Source organism: Ostrea edulis, chromosome 5 (genome assembly GCF_947568905.1).
Source record: "Ostrea edulis chromosome 5, xbOstEdul1.1, whole genome shotgun sequence".
Taxonomy (NCBI): domain Eukaryota; kingdom Metazoa; phylum Mollusca; class Bivalvia; order Ostreida; family Ostreidae; genus Ostrea; species Ostrea edulis.
In genome coordinates this window covers 87,163,637-87,179,656 of record NC_079168.1, presented here as the reverse complement: position 1 = coordinate 87,179,656, position 16,020 = coordinate 87,163,637, and the positions used below count along the sequence as shown (strand labels likewise).

General features: G+C 36.9%; 1 protein-coding gene and 1 long non-coding RNA gene across 2 annotated transcripts; one reads left to right on the top strand and one right to left on the bottom strand.

The window, feature by feature from the left end:
* The first annotated feature begins 2,778 nt into the window (after nucleotides 1–2,778).
* On the top strand, nucleotides 2,779–4,308 carry LOC130055038 (shematrin-like protein 1). Its single transcript, XM_056166205.1, has one exon. It carries the CDS (start codon nucleotides 2,779–2,781, stop codon nucleotides 4,306–4,308), a length of 1,530 nt encoding a protein of 509 aa, XP_056022180.1.
* Nucleotides 4,309–8,036: 3,728 nt separating this feature from the next.
* On the bottom strand, nucleotides 8,037–8,950 carry LOC130055117 (uncharacterized). Its single transcript, XR_008803355.1, has 2 exons — nucleotides 8,565–8,950; nucleotides 8,037–8,337 (listed from the first exon to the last, which is right to left on the bottom strand). It is a non-coding gene; the product is annotated as an uncharacterized LOC130055117 (long non-coding RNA).
* Nucleotides 8,951–16,020: the final 7,070 nt, after the last annotated feature.

Sequence of the window (16,020 nt, the reverse complement as noted above, 5' to 3'; positions counted from 1 at the left end):
CTGTCAAGGACTCGACAAAGCTTTGTCCAGCCTGCGAAGATCGTACCATCGGCGGAATCGCCACATTAAAGGTGAAAATAACGAACAGTGATCAATCCCATAACCCGTAGTCAAAATCAGCATGCCAAGAACAGCCTAATAATCGGTATGAAATACGCCAGACAGCATTTGACTCAATGATAGGTTGTATCGACAAACTGGATCCACAGGAGTTCGAAGTCTTGTCAATTCAATCAAAATGAAAAATCGTTTTCCGGATTTTTATTTTAATTTAATTAATAAAACTGCAGACTCCTGTGCTGGATAATTATAACGACCATAGAATTTGCTAAATGCTCTTTAAACTCTGTACAACATCAACCTTTTTTGTAAGTAGCCTGTCTCAATTTTAAAACAGAGTCTAAACTCGTACTAATAAAGGATTACTTAATCTAGTCTGCACAAGATGGAAATCGAAATGGACTTTAGCAAGAAGTGCTGACTTTTACAGCCAACGGCCGACTTTGACACTGGATGCGTTTTTGTAAATTAATTTATTCAAATCCATGGTTGATTAAAAATACTAATGCAACGCACACATACGTTACTCAGGAAGGGGAATAGGCATGACCTTAAAAATGGAGGTCCCATGTCGCAGCAGGCGTTGGCCCGTTTAAGAACCCTCACTGCTACGGCCGTCAGCGCTAAGCTGAGGTCTAGAATTGTGATACTTCACCTAGAACTGATGTACCGTCTCAAGTTGAGTGAATATTCTCGATGGTACGTGAAACAAAATAACAATCAATGAATATGTAACAAGCCAAGGGACATAACTCGTCAAGTGTAAAAAATTCTATATGATCGGGGTTGAATTGATTAATTGTATATTGTTTAATGTCCCTTTAGAACATATTTCACTCATATAGAGACGTCACCATTGCCGGTAAAGGGCTGCAAAATTTAGGCCTATGCTCACCGATTGCTCGGCGCTTATGGTCATTGGGGAGGGAGGGATTTTTATCGTGCCACATGGCTAGTTGTATTCGATGCGTCCGCGCATCAATGTTTTCCAGTAGAATTAGCTGTGATAATAAACACCGAAATGACCTTTTTTTTGTTTGTTTGTTTTTTGTTTGTTTTTGTTTTGTTTTTCACGGAAACAGCTTACGTAAATATCAAGCCATATCAGTTTTCTCAAATACAACAAACTAATTTGATACTTAGTGTATTCTAGCTATCTATATGTATTTTGCCCTAAACTGTCTATATTTATATGCGAATTCACAATTTTAGGTGCTAGGATACAACACAGTGGTTTCCACTTTTATGACAAATTATTATTTACTAAACAAATAAATAAGAGTCCCTCCCCAGTGTCTAAATATTAATCAGCCGTCAGACTTTTTATATTAGGCAATCAATATGTACGGATGGTTGTAAATTGTCTAATTACATATGTCGGTATTGTACCGCGTGCACAGTAACGTGGTTTCATGAAATATAATTTATGTGACTTTTGAAAAATTGTTCAGGTGTATTCATCAGTTAAGGTCATATATAGCGCATCTTCAAAAACTACCTGGTTGAGCTGGAACTGGTAATTCATAGATCCTCAGCCATGCATTATTAAGACCATCATCTTTCTACCTTCTAAATTGTTATAATTTCGCTTGCTTATTTCTTTTGAAATATTTGGAGGTGAGTGATTTTTATTAAAATAATTTCATGTGTCGCCTGCTTTGATATAGTAGATAACTCGCATGGATCATGTTATCCCACATCCGCCTGTTGAGTCATACTTTGATAATAGGCAAGACATACATAGTCTCGGCTTTTCACCATAACAGTCGCCTAGGTTTGCCTTAGTATACGAGGTAGTAGATGTTCCCGTTATGTTGTCGTGGCATGTCGTTTGTGATGGAGGCGTTCGCGCACACCAAGTCAACTGATTCTATATGTACTGGTGTATTGCCAGTGAATTTGAAACTGTTCTGAGCAATTGAACTGTGACTCAGTTTGTGAAACTGTGACTGTTGTCAAATGATTGCTATTATCACAACTCCCATGATCCATATCTATTCACAATTGTGTTGCCAGTGAATCTGAAACTGTTCTGTGATTTGGTGAAACTTGCTGTTGAAAAAAGGAGTGTTTTTATCATAATGCATTGCATAATTGAGCTAAACATTGGGTTAATTTAACATACTCTAATCAAGTAACCATCTGCGGTTGACCCGGGGTGGTCATTTCTGAAGTTGTTGATATGTTGCATTTTGTGTTGATGTTGCTTTCTGTGTGGGTTTATCCATATGAGTTGTTATTGAATGGCATCCCACAAATTCTTGCTTTATGCCACGGCCAATACTCGCCAAATAAAGTTTAAACTGCTTTTGCTTGTCTTTTTCTCTGTATAAATAATATGAATTCATATACTTAGCGTTAGAACTAAATCCGGATTTTGAATGTAAATAATTCAAATTATTATACCGAGGACTAGATCCATATATCTATTTATCAGAGTTTTTATATAAATCCATATACTGAGGTCTAAATCCGTATATGTTTTCATTAGAATGTTTATACATATCTATTTATTGATGACTAAATCTGTTCATCCTCTCACCAGAATTGCTGTGTATCATTGCCCGCCTCTCGGTAGAGGACGCCACTGGGTCCTCTGACTTTGGGGGTTACGGTGATAGTATTACATCATGTTTCTTATCTACCAAACGCTGCTAAATTGAATATGTAGGTGGATATGATGGTTCGCATGGTGGAGTAGGATAGAGTAGTTCCTACATGTATGGTAGATATGGTAGTTCCTATGGTAGATATGGTAGTTCCTATGGTAGATATGGTAGTTCCTATGGTAGATATGGTAGTTCCTATGGTAGATATGGTAGTTCCTATGGTAGATATGGTAGTTCCTATGGTAGATATGGTAGTCCCTATGGTAGATATGGTAGTCCCTATGGTAGATATGGTAGTCCCTATGGTAGATATGGTAGTCCCTATGGTAGATATGGTAGTCCCTATGGTAGATATGGTAGTCCCTATGGTAGATATGGTAGTTCCTATGGTAGATATGGTAGTTCCTATGGTAGATATGGTAGTTCCTATGGTAGATATGGTAGTCCCTATGGTAGATATGGTAGTTCCTATGGTAGATATGGTAGTTCCTATGGTAGATATGGTAGTTCCTATGGTAGATATGGTAGTTCCTATGGTAGATATGGTAGTTCCTATGGTAGATATGGTAGTTCCTATGGTAGATATGGTAGTTCCTATGGTAGATATGGTAGTCCCTATGGTAGATATGGTAGTTCCTATGGTAGATATGGTAGTTCCTATGGTAGATATGGTAGTTCCTATGGTAGATATGGTAGTCCCTATGGTAGATATGGTAGTCCCTATGGTAGATATGGTAGTTCCTATGGTAGATATGGTAGTTCCTATGGTAGATATGGTAGTTCCTATGGTAGATATGGTAGTCCCTATGGTAGATATGGTAGTCCCTATGGTAGATATGGTAGTCCCTATGGTAGATATGGTAGTCCCTATGGTAGATATGGTAGTCCCTATGGTAGATATGGTAGTCCCTATGGTAGATATGGTAGTTCCTATGGTAGATATGGTAGTTCCTATGGTAGATATGGTAGTCCCTATGGTAGATATGGTAGTCCCTATGGTAGATATGGTAGTTCCTATGGTAGATATGGTAGTCCCTATGGTAGATATGGTAGTCCCTATGGTAGATATGGTAGTTCCTATGGTAGATATGGTAGTCCCTATGGTAGATATGGTAGTTCCTATGGTAGATATGGTAGTCCCTATGGTAGATATGGTAGTTCCTATGGTAGATATGGTAGTCCCTATGGTAGATATGGTAGTTCCTATGGTAGATATGGTAGTCCCTATGGTAGATATGGTAGTTCCTATGGTAGATATGGTAGTTCCTATGGTAGATATGGTAGTTCCTATGGTAGATATGGTAGTTCCTATGGTAGATATGGTAGTTCCTATGGTAGATATGGTAGTCCCTATGGTAGATATGGTAGTTCCTATGGTAGATATGGTAGTTCCTATGGTAGATATGGTAGTTCCTATGGTAGATATGGTAGTCCCTATGGTAGATATGGTAGTCCCTATGGTAGATATGGTAGTTCCTATGGTAGATATGGTAGTCCCTATGGTAGATATGGTAGTTCCTATGGTAGATATGGTAGTTCCTATGGTAGATATGGTAGTTCCTATGGTAGAGTAGGATATAGAAGTGGATATGGTGGAGTAGGATATGCTGTTGAAGGATATAGTGGAAAAGGATATTGAGGAGATGATAATTCATATGATGGATATTTTGGTTCATATGGCGGATAAGGATATGGGAACGAATCTGTGAAAATGGTACTACTATTATCCACCTACTTTGAAATTCAAATTCAGCGTTGTATTGACATTTCTTTCGTGTAAGAGTTTCTATTTAGAATAAAAACTAATGATTCTTCTTTTTTAAGTCACCTGAGTAAAAATCAGGTGACCTATTGCAATCGGTTGTCGTCTGTCGTCGTGCATCGTCGGTCGTCCGTCATGCGTTAACAATTAAACAGTTTAACTTCTTCTTGATAACTACTAGTCCAATTCTTTTCCAATTTGATATGAAGCATCTTTCGGACAAGGGAGATATGAACTATAAATTTCAGGTCTCCAGTACCCCTGAGGCCTTACAGGCAGGGCAAAAACTGCCCAAAATTGTAACATTTTCAAAAATCTTCTCAAGAACCGCACATGTGTAAGAAAAATTAAATGCATTATGATGGAGATCAGGAAGGCTTTTACCAAAAAATGTAAATTTCATGATCCCCAGAGTAGGGGTTCTGACCCCAGAGCGGGGCCAAACTTGGTGTATATAGTGTTTATGTGTAATAGAGATTTTCAACTTCTTGATAACTATCATTCCAATTCTTTTCATAGATGGTATGAAGAAATTTGAAACAAGGGCGCATAAATTGTAAATTTCAGGATTCCTGCACCCTTGGGGCCTTAGAGGCGGGGCAAAAACTGCCCAAAATTGACCAATTTTCAAAAATCTTTTTCTCAAGAACCGCACACGTGTAAGAAAAACTAAATGTATGGTGATGGGGAGCAGGAAGGCCTCTACCAAAATTGTAAATGTCATGATCCCTAGCAGGGTAGGGGTTCGACCCCAGGGCGGGGTCAAACTTGGTATATAGTGTTTATGTGTAAACACTTAAATAACATCTTTTTAGTAGTATTGATACTAATTTGAAACTAAATGTATATTTAGAAAGAACGGATATTCCTTTACCAAAATTGTACGGAAGCCGATGGGTGCCAGGGTATAGAATTAAAATTTATTTAACTGGCGACCGCCACTTATTATCTGGCGGCCACCATATAGATTAACTGGCGGCCGCCAGTTATTTTATTTGGCGGCCGCCGCTTAATTCATATATGGCGGCTGCCAATTGCAAAAACAATGCAATTCGTATCGCTGAGTGATTATTTTGGAAAGATTTGGAATAGTACGCAAACACGCATCATCGTTTTTCAAAGTGTATAGGGACAGTCGGAGGAGAAATTGTCTTCTACAATTGTTGACAAGCAGAAAAGGAACCTAAAATGTCTCTTTTGCCCAAACTTCGTACTCCTACATTGGAGGGAGGGGGCTCCGTTCATCCTTCAACTGATCAGTTCATTCATTATTACATTTTTACCATTCATTACTACCACCAAAAGAATGGGGTGAGGACCAATCCGCCAATTAATCTTATTTCACATGTGACAATAATTATAATTTGCATGTGAAAATAATAGAAATTGAACGTTGTCAAAAAAAATGGAGAGTCAGCTCTGTGGATCTACGTATTTAACAGTACAATCGAAAAACAATAATTTAATGCTCTTAATTGTGTATATATATATATATATATATATATATATATATATATATATATATATATATATACATATATACATCACATACCTATTACTAAGCATTGGGAGGGATTGCACCCCTTTCATTTTGAGAGAGAGATAGAGAAAGAGAGAAGAATTGAATAACTGGTGACAGCCATATAAATGATTTAAACTGAGTGGCGGCCGCCATATAATTAATCCGACTTAACTCACTATGAGTTAAGTCCTGTTATTAAAATGAACAGAACAAGTATTTGTTGTTCAGGCAAAGAAACATAACTCTTGCAATCAATTGAATTGCGCGGTTTTGACACTATCCCCCCAAATACCTATTGTGACACTTTCCCTCTTTCTAATCCCTGGGTATATAGTGCACAAGCGCTAATTGCCGGTCCTTTTCAAGTTGCTTGTCAACGAAAATCCAAATTGAACAGATCTGGAATTTCAATTCAACACCATCACCCCTTCCTCGACTGATTCACCATATATTTGGGTATAGTAAAAACATATCTAAACTGCGGTACGTATTTACGTTCAATTATTTTTGGTTAAATTGACAGCTTAACGTTTTTCTTCATGGGTTTTACAAGGCGACTCGCTTCATCTCTACCGCCATATTGTACATGCCGTGTATGGGATCATGGTAGCAGTACACGACACGAGTTTTATACACCCCACCGTGGAAAGACCACAGTGGAAAATCCACGGAGATACACCGTGTCCTCCGTGTTCCACGGTGTGTGTTATTTGCGAATACACACAGCTGCTAAGAGCTTTGTTCTGGCCACGGGCATATTGAGCCGATTCCAACGATACCAAACACTATATATTATGTTTTTAAGAAAACCTGGTTTTGACTTTTTTTCTTTTAGTCTTCTTTCTTCATTAGAATATTCTTAAATTCTATGTTTAAATAATGCGTACTTGCAGGCAATTCCTGTTTTGAATGCGAATTAGTATATTCAGTAAATGAAAAACATACATGTACAACATGTGATAGGGATATTTAATAATTACCGATGTGCTCTCTCTCTCTCTCTCTCTCTCTCTCTCTCTCTCTGTGTGACAAATGCGCTGTTTAACATAATTACCTCCATCATATTGTGTTGATATGCATCTTGACAAATATAACTTGATCCAATATAGAAATTAGAGCATTGTCGATGATTAACAAATTGTGATTATTACGTAATTAATAGAAGCAAAAATACAAACCATCGAATGATTTATTTTTAAAATCCCGAGTTAATTACATTTGACCGAGACTTATGTTCGATGTACTTTGATAGAGGTTTTCATAAAAAAAAATGTTCATCGGGAGTGTCTGGATAATGCAATGATTTTTGTATAATAAGTATATACCATGCAAATTCCTAGGGTCTTTCTCACAGTATAACTAAATTACGGTTAGCTAGTTTGGGTTTTGACTTCTCATGAAAAGTGTGAAATATATTGGATCGGCAAGATATCAGATGTAGTCTAAGATCACGGGTATCTTACGCCGACCCAATATATTTCACACTTTCCGCAAGAAGCTAAGCACTTCTGTTGATTTCAAATACACGGATTAGCTGGCCCCCATTGTTCTACTGAGGCGAAAACCCCTTCGAATTTGCATGGAATGTACAAGTTATACACAGGTCATTGTTATAGTCATACATCATAGTACCGCTAATCCGACAAACATTTTTTTTTATTTTGAATAAGTTATTGAATGACGAAGTATGACCAAACTGCAGATTGAACTTTATAGAGCCCCGTGCTAACATTACTTATATTTTTCAATGTATCAGAAGGGGTATGTTGCCGGTTAAGTTGTATAAATTTCTTGACAAGCAATAAAATAACAACAAAAATGGTGCTTAAATTTTCCGATTACGAAAACCTTTCAAGTTTTCAAAGTACACCCTCTCCCATACATGCCAACTTTTAAAAATCCCCATGGGGGATTTTGCGCGCGACGACCTTTTATCAAAGCTCAAAATTCACGACATTTTAGCATGAAAATAAATATTTGTCCTTTCAAATAAAATATCAATCAAATCATTGTTAATGTATCATATATTAACACAACATCAAATGTGTTTGACCATTAACTATATAAAAAAAACTTTGAAAGATATACATTAATATTTTATTAAAATCATCTATTCAGCAAAAAATCTTCTCCAACAAGTCACATACATAATATCAAATAATATTTAAGGTTGCATCCTTTTACACCATACAATAAACATTGGCCGGTCTATATATCAAAATTTTAATTAAAGCACATGCATTTAGGTACGACTGCAAAGGCGATCTTGCTTGTCTGTAAACATGGGCTTGCAGAGACTGGTGGAATAATCTGCATTGCAACCAAAAAAGGAGTGATCTGCCCTGCTATGAAGTTTGCGAACAAAACCTTTGCACCCATGACATCTGAAATAATTACCAGGAAAAAAAACACACATCAAAATATTCCGTTTTACTTGTAAATTAAGGCTACTTGCTAAATAAAAAATTCAGTACAGACTTGTGCGAATTACGCATCACAAAGTATATTTAATGAATACTACACTATATAGACTATATAATACATCGCTATAGACGGATAGATTTGGATAGCCTATATTATTATAGTTGGAAAAAATATATACTTGACGTACCTTATTGCAAATTTTGGATGCTGTCAGCGAGAGGCGGAATGTCCGATTGTTTGGTGGTGACACTAGCATCGTTGTCATTCACGCTTGTGTAAAGGATAGGTCAATTTGAAATCCGTCTTCCCGATTAATTACTATCAAAACATGCTTCGTACTGTCCAATAAACACCCCGACACAGGCAGACCAACCCGACACCATGCGACACAGGTAAACAGCAATGGCTGACTATTGTCCCGATTTCTGATTGGCCAGTTCAGAAATGACGCGGGATTTCCAATTCTGGTCACGAGATTTCACGATTATCCCGCTTTCAAACTCGTTTTCAATCGTGAAATCGGAAATTTTGGTCGGAAAAAATTTCAAATCGGGATTTTAGGGTAATTTTGCTTTCCCGATCGGGAAAGTGGGATCGGAGGGTAAAATCGGGAAGATCCCGCTTAAATCGGGAAAGTTGGCATGTATGCTCTCCGATTCTACGTGCTTGTAATCAATATTTAAGGATGTAAATCCTCGGTGTCAAATGCAACTAGTTCATGAAAAAAACTAATATAAATATAAACAGAAATGACTTAACGATTATTTGCTTTTATTCATATACGCTATCGATTATTAAAATCTTTAATTTAATCTTTAGATGCATTAGATAATGAAAGCAAGAGAGAGAGAGCGAGCATTGGTAATCATTGATTATAATATTCATGAATGTATGCAGATACGGGAAGTTTAATACGTTCAGTATAAATCTTGAAAGTACAATTTCTTTCTGATTAATTATCCATCCCCTTTCATTCTGATATTTTTTTAAATTTCCCATTTTGTTTTCTTTACATGTTAAATTTTTCGGCTGGTCCGGGTTACGACTAATGAATGAGTCCCACCCCCCACTTCTAAAACGATGTTACGTGCTTAGCTGTCTATCTCCCTCTCAGTCAAAAATAAAATAAATACATGCTATATATACTGCAACATCATTGGATTTACTGGATAATTCTTCGATTGCACCATCATAATACATGTTAATGCAAGCGGACTATCTAGGCTTCTTTTTTTTCATCTTCGTTAGCCGAGATTATTCGTGCACGAAGGCACAGCTGACTCAAAACCCATTGCTAGCGGAGATTAGATGAATTTTACCCCCGTATTATGTTATAACTGACCAAAACCTAGTACGTTTGTTTTACAACTTTCATTCAGAAGACGCACAAGTTATTGAGTTACTGAATAAACGAGAAAACATCTGCATTTTTATTTCAATCGTTGTCAACTCTTTACTTTGTGATATTTCAAGACTACATGTACTCAATTCAATTTATTGGATCTCATCACCATTATACAATGATATACAAAAATATAAAGACAAAAAGCTGTTATATATACATTTAGTAAATAATACATGCGTGTAATAAAGTATTTATCAAGTTAGAAAAAACCCTTAAAAAACCGTGTTATTATTAATGTGAAGTATGGGCATTCTAATGAAATTTTCTTAATGAAAGTACGGAGTTTTCTAAAGGTTTGTTTAAAAGTAAAGATAGTTTTAATATTTATTTGTTTAAGTGATAAAAATTTGATTCTTTGCTCACATTGCTTCACAGTTGAGTACATAATGAAATTCATATTCAATGTAAACATGTACATGTATATAGCTGACCTTAATCACATATTCTTAATTACAATGAAAACTTTACGTAAAAATAAACTATTGCTTATGGTACACATTTCTTTGAACTGCTGTTTATCAAATTGAAATTACTGGTATGTGATTGTCGTTGTTCATGACCCTTCTTTTATTTGGTAAAATTGTGCTGCACGTGCCGTGAAACAATGTACCGACGAGTGGTAGGAATAACACCTGTCAGGTGTTTATATACAGGATGTCGATAATTTGGGCGTTTCATAAAAAGGTGTGAACGTCTGCAGGGAAGTCTATATACGGATATTAACCGAAAACACCAACGTATCATTAAACAACAATTACAAGAATTGAATGATTTATAGCTAATTCCTAAATAAGTAATGGGGTGAGGGCATGTATGCTGGCCAAGCGAAAAGGTTTTTTGGGTGAATCATTTCGGAAATTATTTCTTTGTTTTATCACACGGAGGTACACGGTGGTATCGACGGAGGTACAGGTGACATCCACGGAGATCCTCCGTGGACTTCAATGTCTAGCTCGCGCGGAAAAATAGTACTTCAAAGGTGCCGACAATTTTAAAGGTCCACCGTGTTTGTGGCAAATTTGTTCCACCGCGTTGCGTGGAACACGCATAAAACTCGTGTCGTGTACTGTAGGTTCTTTTGATATTATTGAATTAACTTTTAAGGGTTGCTATTCTATTCCCATACATCTACTGTAATATTTAAGCATTAATTTTTTTTAAATTTTTTAAACTTATCTGTAAGATCGCAATGTTTATATTTAGGCCTACTTAGCTAACCCGACAACACGTGCTGATTCATATTATTCCTCTGATAATATTGTTCAACTTCGTAGAAAATGTTGCGACGTACCAAGCGACCATCTAAATCGCCTTACGCTAGACCGGCACAACATCCAGCTCTTCGGTCATTGCCCACACAGAATTTGACCCCTGCAATTCTAACACAGATTCAGCCCCGTCCGAAATCAAGTCAACTCCAAGAGGAGAATCAGATGGGCATATAGGACACAGCTATCATTTAATCACAAAGGTAGCCTCCCAGCCTAATCGCGGAAACCACCGCACCCACGTGCACACAGCCACCGGCGACACCCTTCATAACAGGTGAAAATCCCCTTCTTAACGCACAGCATGTTTATAATTTTCGTAATTTTATTTCATATTATTGATGTTTTGCTAGCATTGTTTTGATATTACCTGCCTTAATGCTATGGTAATTTCCATTTACTACTTTAATAACACGCTGCATCAATTTTATTGTGTGCAGTGCTTAATGGTTATTTATTGTAATATAATTATTATGTGCTCCCCCCCCCCCCCCACTTTCAAGGAAGAGGGGCATATATTAGTTTGCACCTGATGGTTGGCAGACTACGTGTTGCCCGCTCAATATCACCAATTACTTCATCGTAATGATATTTCATATGGGAGTTGTTAGCTTGGTTATGAGTTGACGAGGACAACTATTTTTTTTTTTGGTCAAGGGTCAATCTTCTCTGGACATAGGAATACCTAGTCTGCTTAATATCTTGAGAACCCTTTGCTTGACAGACATCAAACTTGGTACACTGGTACATCCCAAAGAGTAGATAACCCCTATTGATTTTATGGTCAAGGGTCAAACAGGACATAGAAATTATATTCTGACCACTCAATGTCTAGAGAACCCTTTGCTTGACAGACATCAAACTTGGTACACTGGTACATCATCAGAAGATTACCCCTCTTGATTTTAAGTGACATGGTTAAAGGCCAAGGGTCAAACTGGACATATGTATATATTGACCACTTAATGTCTAGATAACCCTTTGCTTGACAGACATCAAATTTGGTACACTGGTGCATCTTCAGGAGATGACCCCCCTTGATTTTGAGGTCACATGGCAAAAAGTCAATGGTCAAACTGGACATAGAAATATATTGGCCAATCAATATCTTGAGAACCCTTTGCTTGACAGACACCAAATTTGGTACATCTTAAGGAAAAGATGACCCCTATTGATTTCGAGGTCACGTGGTCAATGGTTTAATTGTTTCCTAATTTTAAGAATTCTTCGCTTTACTGACACCAAATTTGGTACAGCATAAGAAGTAGATGACCCCCATTGATATTTGGTCACTTGGTCAATCCACTCCTGACATTGGAAGATATTGTCTGCTCTTTTCGAATTGGTGATACTACTATCAATCAAATTAGGCACGTGTATACCCGTTTTCAATTTTGCACCATGGGGGCATATACATGTATGTTTTACAAACACATCTTGTTATTACAAGCATTACTGATGAACTTAGGGCTCACGTTTCTCAAGCTATCAAAGATAAAATTTGGGCAAAGCATTATGTCAATTTATCTTTTAACTCTTGAATTCACAATCACACAACAACCATGATACGCACAAATTTCAATCATACAAGGTCAATTAGTTCTCGAACCCATCATCAAACATAACAAAATTCCCACGATTCATAACTCCATAGATGTATTTTTGATATTCGCAAGTATATATTTAACTAGGCACCCATCTGACATCCAGGGCATCTAAAAATATATATTCATGCCATTCGCATAGCACATGATCGTAACTAGTTCTAACCGGCTCGAGTACGATAGGTGTTCAGGCCAACAACAACAAATCCCTCAACCTCCTTTGGTTCCACTGATGCTGGGTTATGGCTCATCAATATATGCAATCCTAGGTTTCCTACCAGGTAACCCTTCAAATCAGTGAAAAACCACGGACACATTGCTACATACACACTGGTACATTTAAATATTCATTGTTTGATTCAAAATATTCAGTGAATTATGGATTCATTGACCTCAAATGTTGCGATCATCACTTTAAAGCCCCATGCCTTAAACCACACAGCATCAACTTATCAAATGGGCATAAACTCTCTTCAAACTTTCTTACCAAATAGGAATTCCAGCTATGTTGGCCCCCACCAGTTCACCAGTGTATCAACTATATTGCTTTCTTAAGTACCACCTAAGTATCGTTTTCAACGGCTAGGTGCATTAGTTATAAAATTCAGTTAGAGGGAGGTATTGACAACACAAAACCTTCATAGTAAGCTCAATCCTACAGGGATTCCATAGGCTGAACCTAGTAAAGTAGGCCCGTTTCCCTATCACTCTTCGTATATCTATCCTACCAATAGTTTGTTCAAGTTCATTCGAAGCCGCCATGTTTTCTACCGCATTTCAGTTGTCAAGTTTTGCATTGTTGCGGGTTGTTGCTAGTCATGCCGCTCCTACACTATTGTACAATCACGTATCAATAGGCGATGTACATATTTCGTTGTTTATAACTGGCTCAAAACATCAATGCAATAGGGGTTCTATGTTGTACATTTCACTCAACTCACGAGCAGATTCATTGTTCAAGCACATGCACAATTTTATGTCCATTAGACCAATCACGTGGCCCATTTTACTGCCACCTTAATGCCAAACCGCTCACAAAATATCAACTTGCATCATTATTGCACAGGCCTATTGAATTCATCGGTTTAGATCCCCAACACAAATTGAGGCTAGAGGCAGATGGAAATGTGAATCATTTAATGCCTATATCAGAGCCCAAAAATTCAAATTTTAAGTATGCCTGCAATATTGTGCGTCCTAATTCAATACTACTGTCTGGATTATTGCCTCTTCCATTATTCATTATCCTGCCCGCCGTATATGGATTTACTACCGCACATCCTTTTAGTGTGGTAAGAGTGGTATGGTGTGGAAGGAGGTGGAGCCTATTGTTGCACAAAGGGGCAAGCCTCATGTTATATTAATTAATTGGGGAGGAGGGCCGTATTGGTACAACACCATTGGCTAGATTGCAAAAATTTCTGAAATTAACTATTGCCAGGATGCCTATTTACAAACTTCTTCCACAAACTCGGTTCATATTATCCCAGATCCTCCCTAGGCGTTACTATACATGTACGTTCTCAATATTGCAGCAGACAACGCATGTACTAGTATTATCAAATCTTTAGCTCCATTCGCAACATCACACAATGCCGAATACATAAAATACCTAGGTCTTCAACAATGCTCTTCCAAATTTCACAGACACAGTATGCATTGTCTGATATTGCTCAGGTTATGTTTTTAAACAGTATCTGGGATGGATTGCTCAGCATTGTCCAAAGAAACGCTAGAATATTTCCTTAAACCTAACTACTATTTGATAAGCAGTCTCCCTGTCATGGCTCGAGCAAAATGTTGCCCGCTTGTGGCGTATGTCTTCATGTATGTTAACATTCCTTAAACATACATGAAGACATGTGGCCGAATTTTGCTAAGCCTGTCACAGATTTTGTTTCAGTCCAGGTCCGTGGCCAATAATTGGGCTTATTGACATTGAATATTGATTGATATATTGATTGATTGACACATTGGTCAATTTGGTGGATTGAAATATTGATTGATTGAAAATATTAATTGATTGACACATTGGCGGATTGAAATATTGATTGATTGATTGAAAATATTGATTGATTGACACATTGGTGGATTGAAATATTGATTGATTGAAAATATTGAATGAATTATTGATTGATTGAAAATATTGAATGAATTATTGATTGACACATTGGTGGATTGAAATATTGATTGATTGATTGATTGAAAATATTGAGTGAATTATTGATTGATTGACTCAAACATGCATGGACTATTGATGCTCCAACATTACTATCCAAAAGTCGTTGTAGATCATGCATTTCATTACAGAGTGTATATGATATACATACTGATGGTTTGTATTGATATGAACATTGTCGTTGAATTGGAAATATGTTTTTATTAAGTAAAGCCATGACAAAGACTGCCAATATGTGTTATCGTTCTGTTCTATTGAAATAATCCGACTTAACTCACTATGAGTTAAGTCCTGTTATTGAAATGAACAGAACAAGTATTTGTTGTTCAGGCAAAGAAACATAACTCTTGCAATCAATTGAATTGCGCGGTTTTGACACTATCTCCCCAAATACCTATTGTGACACTTTCCCTCTTTCTAATCCCTGGGTATATATAGTGAGCAAGCGCTAATTGCCGGTCCTTTTCGAGTTGCTTGTCAACGACAATCCAAACCCTCCCTCCACTCCCTCTTTTTTCTAAGCATATATGCATCCATTCTTGTTGCGTTTTTGCTGTCTCTCTTTTTGTATTTTCAGATCCATTTTGTCAACGTGACTCGACTCTCCGCCTTCACGATGCGTCATGGCTCTACGAATTTACAAAACTCTTCGCCTTCACGATGCGTCATGGCTCTACGAATTTACGAGTTGTCAGTGGTCAATAATAGACAATCGCCGAATTTTGCTAAGCCTGCCACAGATTTTGTTTCAGTCCAGGTCCGTGGCCAATAATTGGGCTTATTGACATTGAATATTGATTGATATATTGATTGATTGACACATTGGTGGATTGAAATATTGATTGATTGAAAATATTGATTGATTGACACATTAGTGGATTGAATTATTGATTGATTGATTGATTGACATACTGGTGGATTGAAATATTGATTGATTGATTGAAAATATTGAGTTATTGAGTATTGAGTGAATTATTGATTGATTGACTCAAACATACATGGACTATTGATGCTCCAACATTACTATCCAAAAGTCGTTGTAGATCATGCATTTCATTACAGAGTGTATATGATATACATACTGATGGTTTGTATTGATATGAACATTGTCGTTGAATTGGAAATATGTTTTTATTAAGTAAAGCCATGACAAAGACTGCCAATACGTGTTATCGTTCTGTTCTATT

Bases quoted from the DNA above. Each gene is read 5' to 3' on its own strand.
- LOC130055038 (XM_056166205.1), top strand. From the start codon at position 2,779: ATGTATGGTAGATATGGTAGTTCCTATGGTAGATATGGTAGTTCCTAT.